Source organism: Mixophyes fleayi, assembly GCF_038048845.1.
Source record: "Mixophyes fleayi isolate aMixFle1 chromosome 9 unlocalized genomic scaffold, aMixFle1.hap1 SUPER_9_unloc_1, whole genome shotgun sequence".
NCBI classification, from domain to species: Eukaryota; Metazoa; Chordata; class Amphibia; order Anura; family Limnodynastidae; genus Mixophyes; species Mixophyes fleayi.
Genome location: NW_027445893.1, coordinates 134697 through 154455, shown reverse-complemented (window position 1 = coordinate 154455; position 19759 = coordinate 134697). Strand labels below are relative to the sequence as shown.

The following is a 19759-nucleotide window of genomic DNA, read 5'->3' as shown; positions in this document are numbered from 1 at the left end:
TATCTATCTCATGTTTGTCTCATATCTATCTGTTATCTCATATCTATCTATCTCATATCTATCTATCTATCTATCTATCTATCTATCTATCTCATATCTATCTATTTATCTATCTATCTATCTATCTATCTATCTATCTATCTATCTATCTATCTATCTATCTCTCTCTCTGGTCTGTGTGTCCATTCATCTCTCTCTCCCATACTAGTCTGTCCCAAACCATAAACTACTTCACGTTCTGTTTTAAGACCCCACATCCCAGACCTCCCTCTGAAAATCCTTTCGTTGTTTCCTCCTTCTATTCTCTGTAAGTATGTTGTGTGTGTACACGTGTGTGGTATACCTGTACGTGTGTGTTACATGACACACTGCCTGCGGTATATAAATCCTGTCTTGTAGCAGAGGGGAGGGGGTAGATATAAAGACCCAGTGTCTGCCCCCCCCCCAGTCATTAAGCAGCAGCTGGAGCCAGCACAGGGTGAGAGAGGTACTGGGCTGACATATATAGGTGGAGGATGAATGAAAGGGGGTGTGAGGGGGGAGGGCCCTCTTACTGACAGCTTGGCCTTGCAGAGGGTGGGCTCAGAGCTACTGCAGCCCACTGGGCTTGTGCTAGCTGATTGAGAGAAACAGCCCGCATCACTGCAGAGCCCACTGCAGACAGACACAGGCAGAGGGAGGATCAGGGCAGAATACAGGCACATTGCTCTGCAAGGAGGAGGAAGTACCACACACTGCAGCTGGTAGGCTTTAATCTTCATTTGCTGGGTGTTGCTGAGGCTTGTGCAGTATGGATCTTGCTGGGGGATGTGGGGATCTGGGCTGTGGGAGGTGTGTGTGGGGTCTCTTCATTGCTCCTCTGTTGCATCAGTGATGAGGTGTTCATTGTGCTATTATACATGAGATTCAGGACCCTCCATCCATCAGCCCAAATCATTCTGCTGCCTGGCAGAGGAGCCTCTGACCACCCATCTTGCATCCCAGGGAGTAATCCCTCCTGGGCTCTGACCAAGGAAGAATTTCGCTGCATGGCTACAGAAAGGCAACGTTTTCCTCTGGATACTTCCCAAATTCAACCGGATTATTGCTGGATGAGAGGTTTCCTGGTTCTAATCCTACAAACGGTTTAATGCTTTCTCATTTGCACCCGCCCAGCATCTGCCAAGCACCATGACCACCGTGCCAACTGGAGGTGACTGCTATGGTTTGCAATCGCATTTGAATGTAAATACAGGGGGACCCTAGGGGGTGTGGGGGTTTGTGCAAGCATAAATGCTATAGAGAGAGCATAACCCAGGGAGAGGAGGGGGGGGGGGGTACAGACGAAGCAGTGTGCAGGTTACATCTAATCTGCCTTTCAGATAACCTTTGCAGAATCTGGCCTCCTAAAATTCTGACAAGCCTGCAGCAGGGGAGTGGGGTACATTATTCATGAGGGGTTTCTGTTCTGAGGGTCTCTCTCTTTGACTAACAATGCCTTGCAGAGATGCTATCCCAATACAGGCAAGTAGGTGTGTGTGTGTCATTGCATTCTGCTAATATAAGACGAGCAGATGGTAAATATATCGGTGCAATTGGCAACATGCTCAGATCTACAAACGTTTTTCCTTTCCGCTCTTCAATATTGATATCTGTGTGATCTGCAATGTTTTATTGTTTACTAGTTCGCATTACATAGGTTGGATTGGAATTCAAGCAGACATAAATATCGCATGTCCTTTTGTGTTTGGGAAATATTTACTGTTTCTGCTCCTGGATGACTTGGTCAGCCTAATATTTGGTCGTGATGTGACATTTTGGCTGTCTTTCTGCTGTCACCTCATAATTTGAAGGGTTAATGTCTTAGAATAGTACCGAATTCTAGCATTGTACACTTTAGTGTTGTAAACTGTGATGACAGCAAAGCTGTTTGTCTTGTACAATGGTGTAGGTGACATTACTGACAGTTGTATATATATCTACTGGCGATTTAGTGATGTTGGCAACTATGGGGGGGGGGGGGGGGGCACCGCTACCATTGTCAGTAAAGAATACAATTAGGCTCAGATCAGCCATATTTTAGAGAAAGAGAGAAGTTACTTAGGGCACTCTGATACAAGCAGGAAGGTGATACAATGATATCATGTGACACAAAGTGACTTAGGTGACTGATTGGCTTTATTCAGTATCATTGTTCCAGGCGCAATGTTTTCTCATTTGCAAAACTTTGCCAGAAAATAGAAACTATTATTAGGGCTGAAATGATCATTCTGACATGAAAAAAACAGGGCTTTAAAATGTTCTCAGGCCCTACAACACAATCTTTCCATTTAGGTCTCAAGTAAGGTGAAACAGTTATTGAGACCTATTCCCAAGTAATCTGTAAATGTCAACACATCAAGGGCTTTCAATTATGGGAACATAAGCATTGTGAGTTAAAGATTTGTTTTTGAGGAAAAAAGGGGGACTGTTGAGAAAATCAGGACTCCTGAAAGCTCTAGCCATCATCTGATTGGTTGATATCGGTTATTTTGTTCCCATTGCTCATGACTATTCCAAAAGGGGTTTTTACAAATCTCGTTAGTCATATTTTTCCTGTAAGGGTCTATTGTCATTGATGAAATATGTCCCTATTGTCAGAACTATGGCACAGTAGCCCTGAGTGATATCAAATGTATTTCCATTAAAAGAAAAAAAAATCCGTTCTCCACCCCCTGTCTCTCTTCCTTTCCTACTGGAACCCATTGTTTTCCGATCATTCTATTGTCTCAGCGCTAGATCTCCAGATGTATAGCGCAGGCTGTCAATCTCCTATGCTAGCAGGGGGGACAGACATGGAGATTGAGAGTCATTATTAATAACATACCCCCCCTCCCCCCAACAATATTTCCAGTGGCCAAAAAGGGACATTTTACATTTCTTATAAATAATCACATTTTTGTCTGCTACTAAATACAATTTACTTTACAGTTATATAACAAGAAAACATGCACTAAAAACACTTAATTACATGGTGAGTGCTATTATACATATTGGAGCTAAGTATATATTGTGGGATTTTATCCATACTGATCTATACAGATCAGCAGCTCTCTAACTGTTGTGGAACTACAAGTCCCAGCATGTCCTGCAATTCATGGTTGGTTTGCAAACTGGAAGTCCCTTCAGACTGACAGGTTATTGCTGGGTCTTGTAGTTCAGCGACAAACGGAAAGCCACAGGCTGTCTATATCTGCATTGACACAAAAAGAGGGACAGTTTGGAAGAAAAGGGGAACCAGGGTTTGAGATGTAAAAGGACAGTTGGTAGGTAAACATGAGCAGAGATTATAGCAGGAATCATATAGAGAGGATGGTGACAGGGGGAGAGGTGTTAGCTGATTGGTTGCAGAACATCCAAATTCCGCTGATATGTTGGTAACACACAGGCTGCCAAATTCACCTGACACGCGTGTTGTGATTGCAGTGGTGGTCAGTAGCTCACAATACTATAAGCCATATTGTTTACATAATACCTGGATGATATAAGGGGGCAGGGTTGCCCCTATCCTCTAGTTTGATGGATTTTGTAATTATAGCAGGTTCGACTGAGTTATGGTTTGTCTTACACCTAGGTTTTCCCTAAACTCCACAGAGAATTTCTAGGTTTTGTCATTGGAATTATTGACTTATTCTTCTTTCCCTGAAATCAGAATTAGTGGCCTCATTCATTAAGGATCTTAACTTGAGAAACTTCTTATTTCAGTCTCCTGGACAAAACCATGTTACAATGCAAGGGGTGCAAATTAGTATTCTGTTTTGCACATAAGTTAAATACTGACTGTTTTTTCATGTAGCACACAAATACTTGATAGCTTATTTGTACACTGACATTTAAAGTTGATATTTGTGTGCTACATAAAAAAAACAGTCAGTATTTAACTTATGTGCAAAACCGAATACTAATTTGCACCCCTTGCAATGTAACATGGTTTTGTCCAGGAGACTGAAATAAGAAGTTTCTCAAGTTAAGATCCTTAATGAATCAGGCCCTAGATTGCGATTGAATAGACAGAATTAGTGGGAATTAGTTCTGTGTCCAATCGTGACACGCTAAAGCTTAAGTATGGGGTCACCCTGGTGTTTATTCAGCTAGAAATTCGTTGGCGTTCATAGCTCCTAGTTTGTTGGTGCGGACACTTTTAAGCGGATGGGGAACGATCCTTCCCCTAACACTGGGGGGTGAATGTGCGCAGAAGAAGCTGCGCGCTATGTTTCCTACGCATTATCGTTTCCGCGTGACGGGAAACAATAACGGCACAGCTTTTAAAACTAATTTCACCCAAAATTAAAGATTTTCGGAACTTGTGCCCAATGGCTAATGCTTTACGAAGATGGTGTTAGACATTAAAACCTATGGGGAAAGCATTGTGGCTATATTATTCCCTGCCACCTTCTGGTGGGAATACCAGATATTCCTTTTTTTTTCATTTGGTTCTAATCTACCTACATTACAGTGAGGTCCCAGCTCTCATATTTCTTCCCTTCCACAGTCACTTGGCAGGAATCCACAACAAGCATTTTTTTTAATTACTTTTCTGCAACAATGTTGCTGCACGTTGCAAAACAGCTAATATTTTGTGCGGCAGACAGAAGCTGATCTGTTACAATGTCTTTCAATCATAAGGCGCAAGATAAATAAACAACAATGTTTGCACAGGAACTTATTATACTTTGGGGGGATATAACTAAGAAAAATTGAGTGGAGATTTCCTCTAACCAATTACTTCTAACTGGGTAAAAAATAAAATCAACATAAAATAAAGTCTAGAAATCATTTTGTGTTCAACATGACAGCATTTGGTTTGTGTTGTTCAATATTGCTGCACTCGTAAGTGAGCAAAGTCTTTACACAATATCCTCTCGCTCTTCCTCATTATATTTAAAGAGATCAAAATACTTAAACCCACCACCCGAAAAACAAGATGAGCTCCGAAATCCATTCAGTGATTCGTTTTAAATTGATTTTGTGAAATAATTTGTCTTTCTGATTGGACATTTGGGGTTTTGTATGAATGCTCATAGGACACTCTAAAGGGGTAAATGTATCAAGCTGCGGGTTTGAAAAAGTGGTGATGTTGCCTATAGCAACCAATCAGACTCTAGTTATCATGTATTTAGTACATTCTACAAAGTGATAACCTAGTTAGTGATAACTAGGCAACATCTCCACTTTGTCAAACCCACAGTTTAGTAAATATACCCCTTAGAGGTATTGCCAGCAGTAGCACCACTTTTCCTGCTCTGAGTCTGGAACCTGATTTGAGTGCTGACTTGGATTATTTGCACGGACAACTCTGCCTCTCATTGGTTACTTAGGAAACACTGATGTTGCAGACAGCAGGACAAATAGTAGAGGACACTGAACATTTTTTGCTCTTTCACTGGCTTCACATCTACCCTTAGAGCCAGTTCCGAGGGCAGGAAAAAGAAATAGCTGCCTGGATTTGAGGTTAAGGTGGTGTATATGTAGGGAACAAAACCCCAACCAATGTAAGTCAGTGGTGGATCCAGGGGGTCGATCGGGGCAATCGCCCCCCAAGCAAGGGCTTGCTGCCGGCGGCTGCACACTAGGTGCAGCTCCGTTCGGCAGAGACAGGCAAAGAGAGTGTGCTGCCCAGCTGCTCTGATTGTGTTTTAAAAACAATCAGAGCCTGTCTCTGCCGAACGGAGCTGCACATAGTTTGCAGCCATAGGCAGCCTTAGCTGTCAAAAAGGGGGCAGAGACTAAATCGCCCCCCCTAAATCGTCCCCAGTAAAATGATTTTCTAGATCAGCCCATGATGTTAGTTGATAAACTGTGGATGACAGTACAGAATTACATAAGATAGTGTCAAATGGCAAATCCAAAAATTACGGTGTGTGGAAGGCACAGATAACTTTTATCTGGAATGAACTACAGAGAAAACAGATTTAAATATATTTACATATACCATTGTGACTAAAATGCTCTATAGCTCCTGCTGCTACATAAACATAGGGCCTGTAGATTTTGTATAGATTGTATAAGACATATTGGGATAAAAGTTTTGATGGCAGAGTGATAGGTATATGGCTAGTGCTGCCAATTATTGAATTTGTAAAGGCAAGTGGTTCTTAGGAAAGGAGAAGTTTTTGACATTTTGAGTCTGGTTGGGAAACAACTAAAATCGAGCCAGGCAATATCTATATTTTAAATGTGTCCAGTTTTAAATATTTGACCTGGAAACCCTGGAATAGAACTCTTTATCCATTTACACAATCTTATAAACTGCATCCATTACGGTGGATCTTTCCCAACTTGCCGCAAGTTACATTGTGGCCTTATTCCTCCAGCATAACCCATTTCACCTTTTACACACTCGTATACTCCTGTTTTTATTACTTCATTTTACAATTCCAGTAACACAGACTGATTTAATTGATGTTAAGGGCACAGGAATGTTTGGTCATTGTTTTTCTCTTACTTGTTTTTATTGCTGTTTTTTCAATTTTGCTTTTAATCCTGAGACTTAAATAAAAAAGAACAGAAGAAAACAACAAACAGCGAAGTACAGACTAACAAAAAGCCACAAAGCAAAAATAAATAAATACAATTAAATAAATAAAAAAACACTATTTACTAGTTTTTCACTGTTGTAGGCACATTGCATGTTTTGGTGATTACTGCGCTTCAAAACAATAGGGTTTTGCAACTGAAATACAGTTTGATACAGCGGAAGCGGATAATTCTGTAACAGGTGAAGTGAGTCATGTTGGAAAGTATACTATGCTATAAAGAACATTGCATCATTTTAAATTTATTGGGCGTTTATATATATATAAAAAAAAAATAGTAGCAGGAGCCTTTGACCACAGAGGAAACTGAGCATTCATTAGTTGTAACCCACGCATTTAGTTTATAAAAAAAGCGCTCAACACCTCATATATCTTGTGTACACTAAAAAAATATATATTTTTTTTTTGGGGGGGGGGGTGATTTCCACGTTCCTCTAAATGATTCAGACAAACAACAACAATATATATATATATATATATATATATATATATATATATTTATATATACTTTACAGATATGGGGGTAAATGTATCAATATGCGGGTTCTTCAACACCCGCGTGTTCAGCCTCTTCCGCGATTAAATTTCAAGCGGCGCTGCATTGTAAAGGGTTAACTTCCCTTTACAATGCAGCGCCGCTTGAAATTTAATCGCGGAAGAGGCTGAACACGCGGGTGTTGAAGAACCCGCATATTGATACATTTACCCCATGATGGGGTACATTTATAGCAGTAAACAAACCTTAGAGTTGTCGAGTCGCATTCTTATTTTTCCAATTTTTTTGTTTCAGAAATTATGGCACAGCTGCAAGAAAGTGGCAAACGCTATTTTTCGTTTTTGGGCGGGAAAAAAAATGAAGCGCACTTTCTTTTTTATAAATGTCGTAGATTAGTCTGGAGGCAATGGAGGAGCCACAGGGAGAAGTACAGACGTAAGATACATTCTATAAAAAATAAATAAAAAGTTGCGTTGGTAAATGCAAGGTAAAGGTTGCACAGATTGTTAGATAAACCTGCCTTTGTGTGATTGTAGAAATAGTTGTATACCTCCAGCAATGCAATGTTTTGATCTGAATTTATATAGAATACAGATGAATTAGAAATATAGAGTGCACTTGTGTCTACAGAAAGACTCCATGTTTTCTGCATATAGATTATGTCATGTGAACATTGGAGTAACAAGGAAGGGAATACAAATTATACAACAACCACTGACACCTGATCACTTATCACAGTTTAGCTCTAATCTCATTGTAGTCAATTGAAAGGACATAAGATCTGCCGGTTCTAACAATTCCTGGATCTTCTGGAACTAAGGATCTTTCATCCTGAAAGGATCAGCTGGTTCTACCAATACCTGCACCTTCTGGAACTAATGGTCATTAGTTGGAAAACATCTGCATGTTCTACCAATTCCCACTCCTTGTGGAACTAAGGATCATTCAGTCTGAAAGCATCTGTATGTTCTACCAATACCTGCACCCTCTGGAACTAAAGATATTTCATCCTGAAAGGATCAGCTGGTTATACCAATTCCTGCACCTTGTGGAATTTAGGATCTTTCATCCTGAAAGGATCAGCTGGTTCTACCAATTCATGCACCTTCTGGAACTAAGGATCTTTCATCCTGAAAGGATCAGCTGGTTCTGCCAATTCCTGCACCTTCTGGAACTAAGGGTCATTAGTCGGAAAACATCTGCATGTTCTACCAATTCCCACACCTTGTGGAACTAAGGATCATTCAGTCTGAAAGCATCCATTGGTTCTACCAATTCCTGCACCTTCTGAAACTAAGAATCTTCAGTCTGAAATGATCTGTCTATTCTACCAATCCCCACTCCTTGTGGAACTAAGGATCATTCAGTCAGAGCCCATCTACCTGTGCTACCAATTCTTGCACCTTCTGGCACTAAGAATCTTCAGTCTGTAAAGATCTGTCTGTTCTACCAATTCCTTGCACCCTATAGAACTAAGGATCATTCGGTCAGAAATCATGTGCATGTTCTACCAATTCTTGCACCTTCTGGAACTATGAATAATCTAATCAGAAAACATCTACCTGGTCTTTCTGAACTTTCTGGAACTAAGGACAAATTTGAAAAACAAACCTGGATTTTTGTTTTTGTTTTTTTGCTGGCCTTTTTTGTGATGCCCCCATACCACCTTCCCCCACTAATTTAACTCTCCATATATCTAGCCCACACTGCTTATCATTTGCATAAATAATTTAGCCTGAACTTATCCCCTGTATAAATGTATAAATGATGTTACTAATATAATATTAACATAAGCTGCCTTTGCTCCACTGCCACCCTAGTCCCGGATCTCTATAACCGTTCCACGAATCCACGACTGATTAAAAACCCTGTCCAGGGAGACCAGTGGTGAACATACTGTAGCTGAGGACAGATAGCATTGCAGTTCCTGTAGCAAATTATTTGCAGGAACAAAAAACATATTCTGTAATATATCATTATGTGTCAAGACAATGACCTCTAGTCTTAGAAGGTCAACGGACTAATAATCAGCAAATTATCAGTGCACAGTTTAAATGGAAAATTGTAAAAAAAAAGGGAAGTATGATGTTTTGGATGTCATATCTTCATTGGTCATCTTGTGAGAAATTGATAAGAGAGACTGATTGAATTGGATGGGGAGTCTTGAAAACCAGTAACAGCTGCAGGAATGATGTTGATCCAGCTTAAAAAATAATCATAATAAAAGAAATAATTTAAAAGTAGGCAAAACATTTTTATATCTAAAAAAAAATATTAACAACTAAAAGAAATGCTTTAGTCCAATACTAAAGCCATTTTTCATTCATTTCTTTCTGTTAGACACCGTACGCTTTTTTGAAGCAATGGAAACACCAAAATAAGGCCAAGTTCCAGCAACATACGTGTGCATATGAAACATTACACACTTATGTATTTTGTTTGTCTTTTTTTTAGCAGCAGCTTGTGATTTTTTTTTTCTATTACTGCTCATTGGAATCTGATGAAATAAATCAAAGCAAGAAAAATGCAGAAAATGAAATCCAAAGTCAAAACCCTGGAGTGTCCTGGATCTTAGAAGCGATCTCTCTGCAGTAGGTTAAACCCATACAGCTGTTCATTTCGCAGTGACATTTCCCGCAGCAGGTGGGGTCGCTGTACCATACAGGAGGTGCAGTTACAATTACCATGATTAGTACTTGTTTATGGGTGAAAGCAGCCTAACAAAATGTTTCCTTTCTGTCACTAATGTCTCTAAACTGGGAGCAGACTGGGTTCATTTCCTGCAGCATTTGTGTGACTTCAGGATGTTCAAGTGAACATGGGCCATTGTTACTTAGTAGATGCACACTTTGTTCTGACTGTGTCGAAGACTGTGACTTCTCACAATTAGTAATAAACTTCCCTATCTATATTTACTAAGCAGCAGTGGTGTAACTACCATTGCTGTGAGGGTTTAGTTGACTTGTTCCACTGATTTTGGACTTGTCTCATTATATGGAACTTTTGGACCAGACAGTGGAGATTTGCGACAGCAGGATTGGCAAATGACGAGCTTTTTGTGGCGAATGGGCAATCCATGGCATCTTGCACATATGCAAGAATTTTAAAAGGTGATAAAAATGTATTAATGACAATATCTGCAGTTGCTAGAAAATGAATTCTCCACACGTGGATGCAGAGCACCCCACCCCCAACACGCGTGATCTCCGGATCTCTCTTCATGATGAGAATGGAGGGGTTTGAGGCATCTCTTCAAAAAGAAAAACATACCCAGAATTCTTCAAAGTTATAGCAATACAGCATCGGTTCCCTTAAAAGAACAGATACGGAGGTACTTTCTTCAGACCATTTGGAATTAAAACCAGAATATTCTTACAGGATCCTCTGAGTTTTTAATAACCTTCCCCCATCCTGGACTCCCTGTGCCTCAAGACATGACATTTAAGTGTACCAACAACTGCCCAATAGTATGTATGATACTTTAATGCATAAAGAAAAACACAATGGACTCAATATAATTCTTTAAATTTACTTTATTGAATATTCTCAAGACGAATCAAATTTATTTGTTTTTTTTTAAAATTAATTTATTAAGGGTTTGTCTGATAAGTCAAATGACATTTTTCTACTCTGCATTATAAAACGGTCATGTGGCTCTTATAAACCTGTCCTATAAGAGGACCAAGATGGGGGAAACCTCTGGACTCACGAAGAGTCGTCCTTCAGCACTCAGGAGAGGAAAAACCCCCTGTGGAGGAAACCTCTGGGGAACCATGGCTAGAAGGACCGCCCTTCCCTCTGGGCACTAAGAGGCTATGCAGAGTTAAATGACCAAACTAGGTTTTAGGGTATCCAGCTCCATCTGCAGACACATCCAACGGAGACGCCCATGTCTGTGATGAGATACTAACCTCAGGTGGGCATCTCTTCCCTTTTTTGCCTCTCATCTCGATCCTCCTGTTTTCTTGAAACTGTTCTTCTAAATTTTCTCCTAAGAACCACGAGACCTAGAAAATATATCTTTGAAGAATGTACACATTCGTCTTGTAGCTTGGTAGTGGGCTTAGCAATAACAGATATATTGACAGTATGGTGTATCCTATGTGTGTTGGTACTCCTCCAGAATGAGCCCCTATTTCTTTATACCCAGTAAGGACCGCACCCATTGGCCTAAGGTACGATGATGCATCCTGGAGGAGAAAGTGCCTATCCTTACTTCTCCAGGATTATGCTATCACACCATGCTGTCATGGCATGATGCATCCTGGACAAGGATGTGCCTGATACTAACTTCTTCCTCAGGACAGTCTATATCTCACCATGCTGTCATGGTATGATGCATCCTGGAGGTGGAAATGCCTATCCTTACGTCTCCAGGACGCTCTACATCACACCATGCTGTCATGGTATGATTCATCCTGGAGGTGAATGTGCCTATACTTACCTCTTCTCAAGGACGATACATCCTGGAGAAGTGTGTGTCACCAGACGTAGGAACTGTATCCATCATCCTTGAAGTATGTTCCCCTTATCCTTGTTGCTTGTGTGCACCTCTATAAGAAGGGGTTGTTGTCTCTGTATATAGATGAGCGGCAATGAGAATGAATAAAAGGTCAATAAGGTTAAACCACTGATTGGCCAATACAATACAAATGTCAAAAGCCAATTAATTATATATTAAAAGACGTACGTTATAATTAGATTGCCCGGATTTTTTAAAATGAAAACTGAAGACTTATTCAACTATTATCTAAACTAGCTTTTAGGGTATCCAGCTCAGTCTACAGACACATCCAACGGAGACGCCCATGTCTGTGATGAGATACTAACCTCAGGTGGGCATCTATTCCCTTTTTTGCCTCTCATCTCAATCCTCCTGTTTTCTTGAAACTGTTCTTCTAAATTTTCTCCTAAGAACCATGAGACCTAGAAAATATATCTTTGAAGAATGTACACATTCGTCTTGTAGCTTGGTAGTGGGCTTAGCAATAACAGATATATTGACAGTATGGTGTATCCTATGTGTGTTGGTACTCCTCCAGAATGAGCCCCTATTTCTTTATACCCAGTAAGGACCGCACCCATTGGCCTAAGGTACGATGATGCATCCTGGAGGAGAAAGTGCCTATCCTTACTTCTCCAGGATTATGCTATCACACCATGCTGTCATGGCATGATGCATCCTGGACAAGGATGTGCCTGATTCTAACTTCTTCTCCAGGACGGTCTAGATCTCACCATGCTGTCATGGTATGATGCATCCTGGAGGTGGAAATGCCTATCCTTACGTCTCCAGGACGCTCTACATCACACCATGCTGTCATGGTATGATTCATCCTGGAGGTGAATGTGCCTATACTTACCTCTTCTCCAGGACGATACATCCTGGAGAAGTGTGTGTCACCAGACGTAGGAACTGTATCCATCATCCTTGAAGTATGTTCCCCTTATCCTTGTTGCTTGTGTGCACCTCTATAAGAAGGGGTTGTTGTCTCTGTATATAGATGAGCGGCAATGAGAATGAATAAAAGGTCAATAAGGTTAAACCACTGATTGGCCAATACAATACAAATGTCAAAAGCCAATTAATTATATATTAAAAGACGTACGTTATAATTAGATTGCCCGGATTTTTTAAAATGAAAACTGAAGACTTATTCAACTATTATCTAAACTAGCTTTTAGGGTATCCAGCTCAGTCTACAGACACATCCAACGGAGACGCCCATGTCTGTGATGAGATACTAACCTCAGGTGGGCATCTCTTCCCTTTTTTGCCTCTCATCTCAATCCTCCTGTTTTCTTGAAACTGTTCTTCTAAATTTTCTCCTAAGAACCATGAGACCTAGAAAATATATCTTTGAAGAATGTACACATTCGTCTTGTAGCTTGGTAGTGGGCTTAGCAATAACAGATATATTGACAGTATGGTGTATCCTATGTGTGTTGGTACTCCTCCAGAATGAGCCCCTATTTCTTTATACCCAGTAAGGACCGCACCCATTGGCCTAAGGTACGATGATGCATCCTGGAGGAGAAAGTGCCTATCCTTACTTCTCCAGGATTATGCTATCACACCATGCTGTCATGGCATGATGCATCCTGGACAAGGATGTGCCTGATTCTAACTTCTTCTCCAGGACGGTCTAGATCTCACCATGCTGTCATGGTATGATGCATCCTGGAGGTGCAAATGCCTATCCTTACGTCTCCAGGACGCTCTACATCACACCATGCTGTCATGGTATGATTCATCCTGGAGGTGAATGTGCCTATACTTACCTCTTCTCCAGGACGATACATCCTGGAGAAGTGTGTGTCACCAGACGTAGGAACTGTATCCATCATCCTTGAAGTATGTTCCCCTTATCCTTGTTGCTTGTGTGCACCTCTATAAGAAGGGGTTGTTGTCTCTGTATATAGATGAGCGGCAATGAGAATGAATAAAAGGTCAATAAGGTTAAACCACTGATTGGCCAATACAATACAAATGTCAAAAGCCAATTAATTATATATTAAAAGACGTACGTTATAATTAGATTGCCCGGATTTTTTAAAATGAAAACTGAAGACTTATTCAACTATTATCTAAACTAGCTTTTAGGGTATCCAGCTCAGTCTACAGACACATCCAACGGAGACGCCCATGTCTGTGATGAGATACTAACCTCAGGTGGGCATCTCTTCCCTTTTTTGCCTCTCATCTCGATCCTCCTGTTTTCTTGAAACTGTTCTTCTAAATTTTCTCCTAAGAACCATGAGACCTAGAAAATATATCTTTGAAGAATGTACACATTCGTCTTGTAGCTTGGTAGTGGGCTTAGCAATAACAGATATATTGACAGTATGGTGTATCCTATGTGTGTTGGTACTCCTCCAGAATGAGCCCCTATTTCTTTATACCCAGTAAGGACCGCACCCATTGGCCTAAGGTACGATGATGCATCCTGGAGGAGAAAGTGCCTATCCTTACTTCTCCAGGATTATGCTATCACACCATGCTGTCATGGCATGATGCATCCTGGACAAGGATGTGCCTGATTCTAACTTCTTCTCCAGGACGGTCTATATCTCACCATGCTGTCATGGTATGATGCATCCTGGAGGTGGAAATGCCTATCCTTACGTCTCCAGGACGCTCTACATCACACCATGCTGTCATGGTATGATTCATCCTGGAGGTGAATGTGCCTATACTTACCTCTTCTCCAGGACGATACATCCTGGAGAAGTGTGTGTCACCAGACGTAGGAACTGTATCCATCATCCTTGAAGTATGTTCCCCTTATCCTTGTTGCTTGTGTGCACCTCTAAAAGAAGGGGTTGTTGTCTCTGTATATAGATGAGCGGCAATGAGAATGAATAAAAAGGTCAATGAGGTTAAACCGCTGATTGGCCAATACAATACAAATGTCAAAAGCCAATTAACCTAGTAGTACAAGAAATACCCACCAGACTAACCTCAGAGCCTTCAGGGTGCAGGTCCTACTGCTTTCTCCCTGCAGTAGACTGATGACTAGTGGCCAGAAACTTCCCCTTATATAGGCAAGTGGTGTAACAATGACCCTCCCTATGTCATCCATGTGTGATGTAATGGGTGTGGCTGGTTTAGTGGGTGTGGCTGATGTTATGACAACATTCTTGGCTAGTTGTACTATGGATGGGACTAGTTAATGTGTGTTATAGGAAAAACATTTTGCTTTGTTGGTGTGACAGGAAAGTTACTAGTGGGTGTGGCCATGGAGGAGCTGGGAAATGTGACAGAACAATTTCTGAAAGTTTTGAATGTATGTAATAAAATTCTACATTTTCTATCAATTCACACTGCTGAGAATGGGAGGATGCATATTGTAACATGAGAACAATGGAAACCATATTTGCCAGCTGGCCATTATTTCCACGGACAGTTTTCAGTTTTTGTTCCTCTGCAAAATGTCCCTAAGGCGTAGTCTAAACCTTGTATTTGTCCCCACTGTAACAGAGCGTTAGAAGTGTGTTCATTAATATGTCTGGGTAACTTTTAGAAATACCTAATGTAAATGTGGAATCATGCATATAAAAGTATAGAAAGTGAAACTGAGTTTTCACACAAGTTTTTTTCTTACACGTCACAGTTTATTTATGTAAATAATAAAAAGCTGTCCCCTATTGATGTTGTACTGTGCCGTCAGTCTATGGTGAAGAACTACTATATGGTTCTCTTGATAAAAATGGTCTGTTCTTATTAGACTCCGCCCAGCAACATGACATCACCCAGCTTGGAGATGTTTTGGAATACACATGTTATTGAGCAACATTCATTATCGTTATCATGCTATATTGACATTTTTTCAGGACTGAAAGTAGAAGCAGCATCTGCCAGCATGGGTGGTCAAAGATTGTTAATAAGGAATTCACAAAATCTCTTTCATAAGATTGTGTCAGTGAGGACAGGGCTGCATGTGACAGGGGCAGTGACATGATGTGAGAGGGGAATGGAGGCAGCAGGAAGCCACAGACTGAGAGTTATATAGCAGAAGGAGCAGGGTCCCCCAGCAGCACAGATTATATCAGGAGATGAGTGATGTGTTAGTGAGGACAGGGCTGCATGTGACAGGGGCAGTGACATGATGTGAGGAGGGGAATGGCCACAGACTGAGCGTTATATAGTGGAAGGAGCAGGATCCCCCAGCAGCACAGAGTATATCAGGAGATGAGTGATGTGTTAGTGAGGACAGGGCTGCATGTGACAGGGGCAGTGACATGATGTGAGGAGGGGAATGGAGGCAGCAGGAAGCCACAGACTGAGAGTTATATAGTGGAAGTAGCAGGGTCCCCCAGCAGCACAGAGTATATCAGGAGATGAGTGATGTGTTAGTGAGGACAGGGCTACATGTGACAGGGGCAGTGACATGATGTGAGGAGGGGAATGGAGGCAGCAGGAAGCCACAGACTGAGAGTTATATAGTGGAAGGAGCAGGGTCCCCCAGCAGCACAGAGTATATCAGGAGATGAGTGATGTGTTAGTGAGGACAGGGCTGCATGTGACGGGGCAGTGACATGATGTGAGGATGGGAATGGAGGCAGCAGGAAGCCACAGACTGAGAGTTATATAGTGGAAGGAGCAGGGTCCCCAGCAGCACAGAGTATATCAGGAGATGAGTGATGTGTTAGTGAGGACAGGGCTGCATGTGACAGGGGCAGTGACATGATGTGCAGAGGGGAATGGAGGCAGCAGGAAGCCACAGACTGAGAGTTATATGGAGGAAGGAGCTGGGTCCCCAGCAGCTCAGAGCATGGTGTTCCCAATAGCACAGAGCAGTGATGTCAGGTTCCTGTCATACTGATGCAGTAAGTTCAGATATTCAACTAGTTTGTTTGTTTGTATATTTTAAAAGTACATTAAAAAGTTTTTGCTTTGTCTCACGCTCTGGAAAACTTGCAGTTTTCCCATAAAGTTGCACTGTAAAATAAAATTAAAAAGGATAGAGTTCATAAGCAGTTTTTTGTGTGGCTTTCTAGTACTTTAGCCGCATGTAGGAACATTTAAAGACAACCAATTAACATAACTGTGTTTTCAGAAACACAGACAGATAATCAGAAAAGTTTTGTTGTTCTCTAAATTACAGTTAAATCATCGGTTTTAGTGACACAGACAATCTGTCAGTGATTTTTGTATTTTTAGTATTTTTTAATATGTTGGGTTATTTTTGCCGAAATTGAAGGTAGGTGGGTTTGTAAAAGATGGTTGAATAACTTTTTTTTTTTTATAATTTTATTTGGAAGAATCAGCATGCATTCCTCACTCATAATAATAAATAAAGTTCTTTGTGCACGAGAAATGATTTCCATTGCTTTTGCTGAATGTTTTTACAATGCTGCCTTTAAACAGGAGTTTGTTTACTCTTTAAGTTGTTAACATTGTTTTTTTGTTTTTTTTTATTTGTACGCAGGTACTTAGAACAACAGAGGGTCCATTACGTGAGGACTTTGCAGTAGCAGGGGTAATGATTGATGGATATGAACTGGGCTTCCTTGTTTCCTAAAGCCACAGAGTCACCCAGCAAGTTCCAAGGCTCCACCTTCCTCCTGTAACAAGTCCTCATTAAAGCAGGATGTCTGGATATACATCTGACCCACGGCAGCCTAGTACAGAGATCATCAATCTCCAGGAATGCACCTGACCTGTTAGTGAGAAGAGAGCAGTCAGGAGAAAGGAATTCACTAAAACATTCTTCAATCCACCTCCAGCCTCGCACACAAAAAGCAAAGAATCGAAAGAGGTGGAGCGCTTCTTTGCAAGGTACACAATGCCCTTGATGTGGTGTTATTGTAAACCAAAACCCATCTGCACTGATTATACTGTGTTCCTGTGAAATCTTCAGATCTTCGTCCTCCGCCGCTTCCAAGTTGAACGCATGGGTTCTATCCAACAATTGTCTGGGAAAAAAATCACTGCAATGTTATAAACGCTGTGATATAATATCACACTTTAAGGATTCTTGACCTTGCAGAAACATCCTAAGGAATACGATTTTACCCCGAGCCGCCTGGAGATTATTAACTATATTATGTAACGCCTACTGCCGGCTTTTATCCAGTAGGAGGACCATGGACATCTGTAACGGACAGCCTGCTCTGCGTAACTTCTCGAAACTCAAGGTTTTGCCAAACAAGTATTTTTAAGTGTGAGCGTTTGAATCTTTCTCAAGCCACATGCAGGGGGCGCTAGGAGAAAACAAAGTGGCGGACAGCAATGTGAAAAAAATTCTGATGTCGTGTCTGAAAGGGCAACAGGTTATCATCAAGATGGAGGCCATGAAAATCATACAGGCTGAGAAGTTCTCGGAATGCCAGAACTCTCAACAACGGTATGGGCCTCCGTCGCGGAGGGAGCCTCCTTTAGTTGCCAAACGTGCCTGGCCCTCGGACTCGGAAATCATTGTCAACCAGGCCTGCGGGGAGATGCCCGCTTTGGAAAACACCCCGAGCACTTTGGGGCTTCCAAGGACGCCTCCTCCACCGCGCCGGGAAAAGATCTACCCTGGCCAGCGGAAGGCTAGCACAGAAATTTGTTACCATCGCAAAACCCCTTCAGATGAAGTTATTGTAAACCAGTATGTGCTGCATCCATCCACCCCCTGTGAACCTTTAGAGTGCCCGACCTGTGGCCACATGTACAATTTTACAAACAAGAGGCCTCGTATCTTGTCCTGTCTTCATTCCGTGTGCGAGGAGTGCCTGCAGATCCTCTACGAGTCATGCCCCAAGTACAAATTCATTTCATGCCCCACCTGCAAGAGGGAAACTGTGCTGTTTACAGACTATGGCCTGGCAGCCCTTGCTGTGAACACCAGCATTCTCAACCGGCTGCCAACCGAGGCCCTTTCAGCCAACCCGGTACAATGGAGTAGCGAAGCAGACCGAAGTTGCTACCAGACCTTTCGCCAGTACTGCGGTGCGGCTTGCAGTTGCCAGATCCGTAATCCACTGTCTTCCTGTACCATCATGTAGATGTATTATGGCTTTGTGACTGGGGTCGCTCTGGAGAACTGTTATTTAATGTGCAGTATTATCTTGGGTGGTGTTAGAAGTGGAATTCAGGGCAGCTGAATACAGATATCTACTTCTTTCTCCAAACTGTGTTCCATATCATTGAAGTAGACTGTGATTGACAGTGATATCTGAACCAACATCGTTTACATATTCCTTCCATTCGTCTTGATGATTTCTTGCATCTCTCTGTAGTTTGTCTATTCAGCACTTTCTTGTCTGCCCCCCCCCCCCAAATTCAACTCTCCTCTCTCTCTCTTTCTTTGTGTCTCTTTCCTAACAACCTTTTCTAAGTGGCAATGTACATACGCATGGATGGACAGGTATAGGCAATGACTTAACCATATCAGTGGACAGTTGACATACTATTATAAGCTCTGTCACCTAAGCCCCAACACCAAGCACAACGTAACCTCTGGCCATGATGGTGGAGAGCAAATCCAAGGGTTGTTGGCTGAGGCTTCTGGTCATTGTGGATTTAACTCGACCCCTATACATTCAGGGGACATTCAGGACACCTCTCTCTGTCTAAATTGTTTTTGCCAAAGCTATAAATTCATTTGCTGACTTAAAAAAAATTGAAAAAGAAAATTATATATTTTAAATTATTGTATGTATTTGAAAAAGGTAAAAAAACAAAAAACAAAACAAGAAAAAAAAGGGTCACTGCGTTAACCACTTTGCAAATCCCTCTTGCACTGAACAGTTGAGCTGTTTCCCTGCCAGAGAGGTCTGCAGTAGATTGCAGTGCGATATATTGACGATCTTTTTGGCAGCATTAAGTGTTATTTTGCAACAAACTTGTTCTGATGGTGGGAGTCATCTATCTCTTGTTTATGTTAAAGGGTATGTAATGATTTCTTTTTAAAAGGAACCCCCGCTATTCAATAGCTTGCGGACAAGAGACAGTTGTTACTGCAGCTTGGCTTCAACTTTAGCTAAAATAACCATCAACTACATAAATGGCTACAATACACTCTCAATTGTGATCTATTGTTTTTTGTTATTTTTTTTTGCATTACGTGTTTGTTGTATGTCAGATGGTTAAAGGATAACTCCACCCACAGCTGAAAATAACGTTTAGGGAGGAGTTCCATACACAAAACTTAAAAGCAAAATATTATGTACCTGTGTTACTGCTTTCAACACGTAGTCCGCGGTGGTCTGCAGGGGCAAA

General features: G+C 41.3%; 1 protein-coding gene and 1 long non-coding RNA gene across 9 annotated transcripts; one reads left to right on the top strand and one right to left on the bottom strand.

The window, feature by feature from the left end:
• Positions 1 to 554: 554 nt before the first annotated feature.
• Positions 555 to 19558, top strand: RNF208 (ring finger protein 208). 6 transcript variants are annotated; one of them, XM_075193907.1, is made up of 3 exons: positions 555 to 743; positions 7345 to 7485; positions 16983 to 19558. In XM_075193907.1, exon 3 carries the CDS (start codon positions 17746 to 17748, stop codon positions 18541 to 18543), a length of 798 nt encoding a protein of 265 aa, XP_075050008.1. In that variant the 5' UTR covers positions 555 to 743; positions 7345 to 7485; positions 16983 to 17745; the 3' UTR covers positions 18544 to 19558. The 6 variants fall into 6 exon arrangements, with proteins under 6 accessions (XP_075050008.1, XP_075050007.1, XP_075050009.1 ...); XM_075193908.1 differs by lacking the exon at positions 555 to 743 and adding an exon at positions 786 to 1192; XM_075193906.1 differs by lacking the exon at positions 7345 to 7485.
• On the bottom strand, positions 10566 to 14969 carry LOC142112054 (uncharacterized). Of its 3 annotated transcripts, XR_012681137.1 has the most exons (6): positions 14503 to 14969; positions 13719 to 14382; positions 12800 to 13463; positions 11881 to 12544; positions 11495 to 11625; positions 10566 to 11057 (listed from the first exon to the last, which is right to left on the bottom strand). It is a non-coding gene; the product is annotated as an uncharacterized LOC142112054 (long non-coding RNA). The 3 variants fall into 3 exon arrangements; XR_012681138.1 differs by lacking the exon at positions 10566 to 11057 and having other exon boundaries at positions 11358 to 11625; positions 14512 to 14967; XR_012681139.1 differs by lacking the exons at positions 10566 to 11057; positions 13719 to 14382 and having other exon boundaries at positions 11358 to 11625.
• Positions 19559 to 19759: the final 201 nt, after the last annotated feature.

Excerpts from the sequence above, each read along its gene's own strand:
- RNF208 (XM_075193906.1), top strand. The coding sequence starts at position 17,746 with ATGCAGGGGGCGCTAGGAGAAAACAAAGTGGCGGACAGCAATGTGAAA.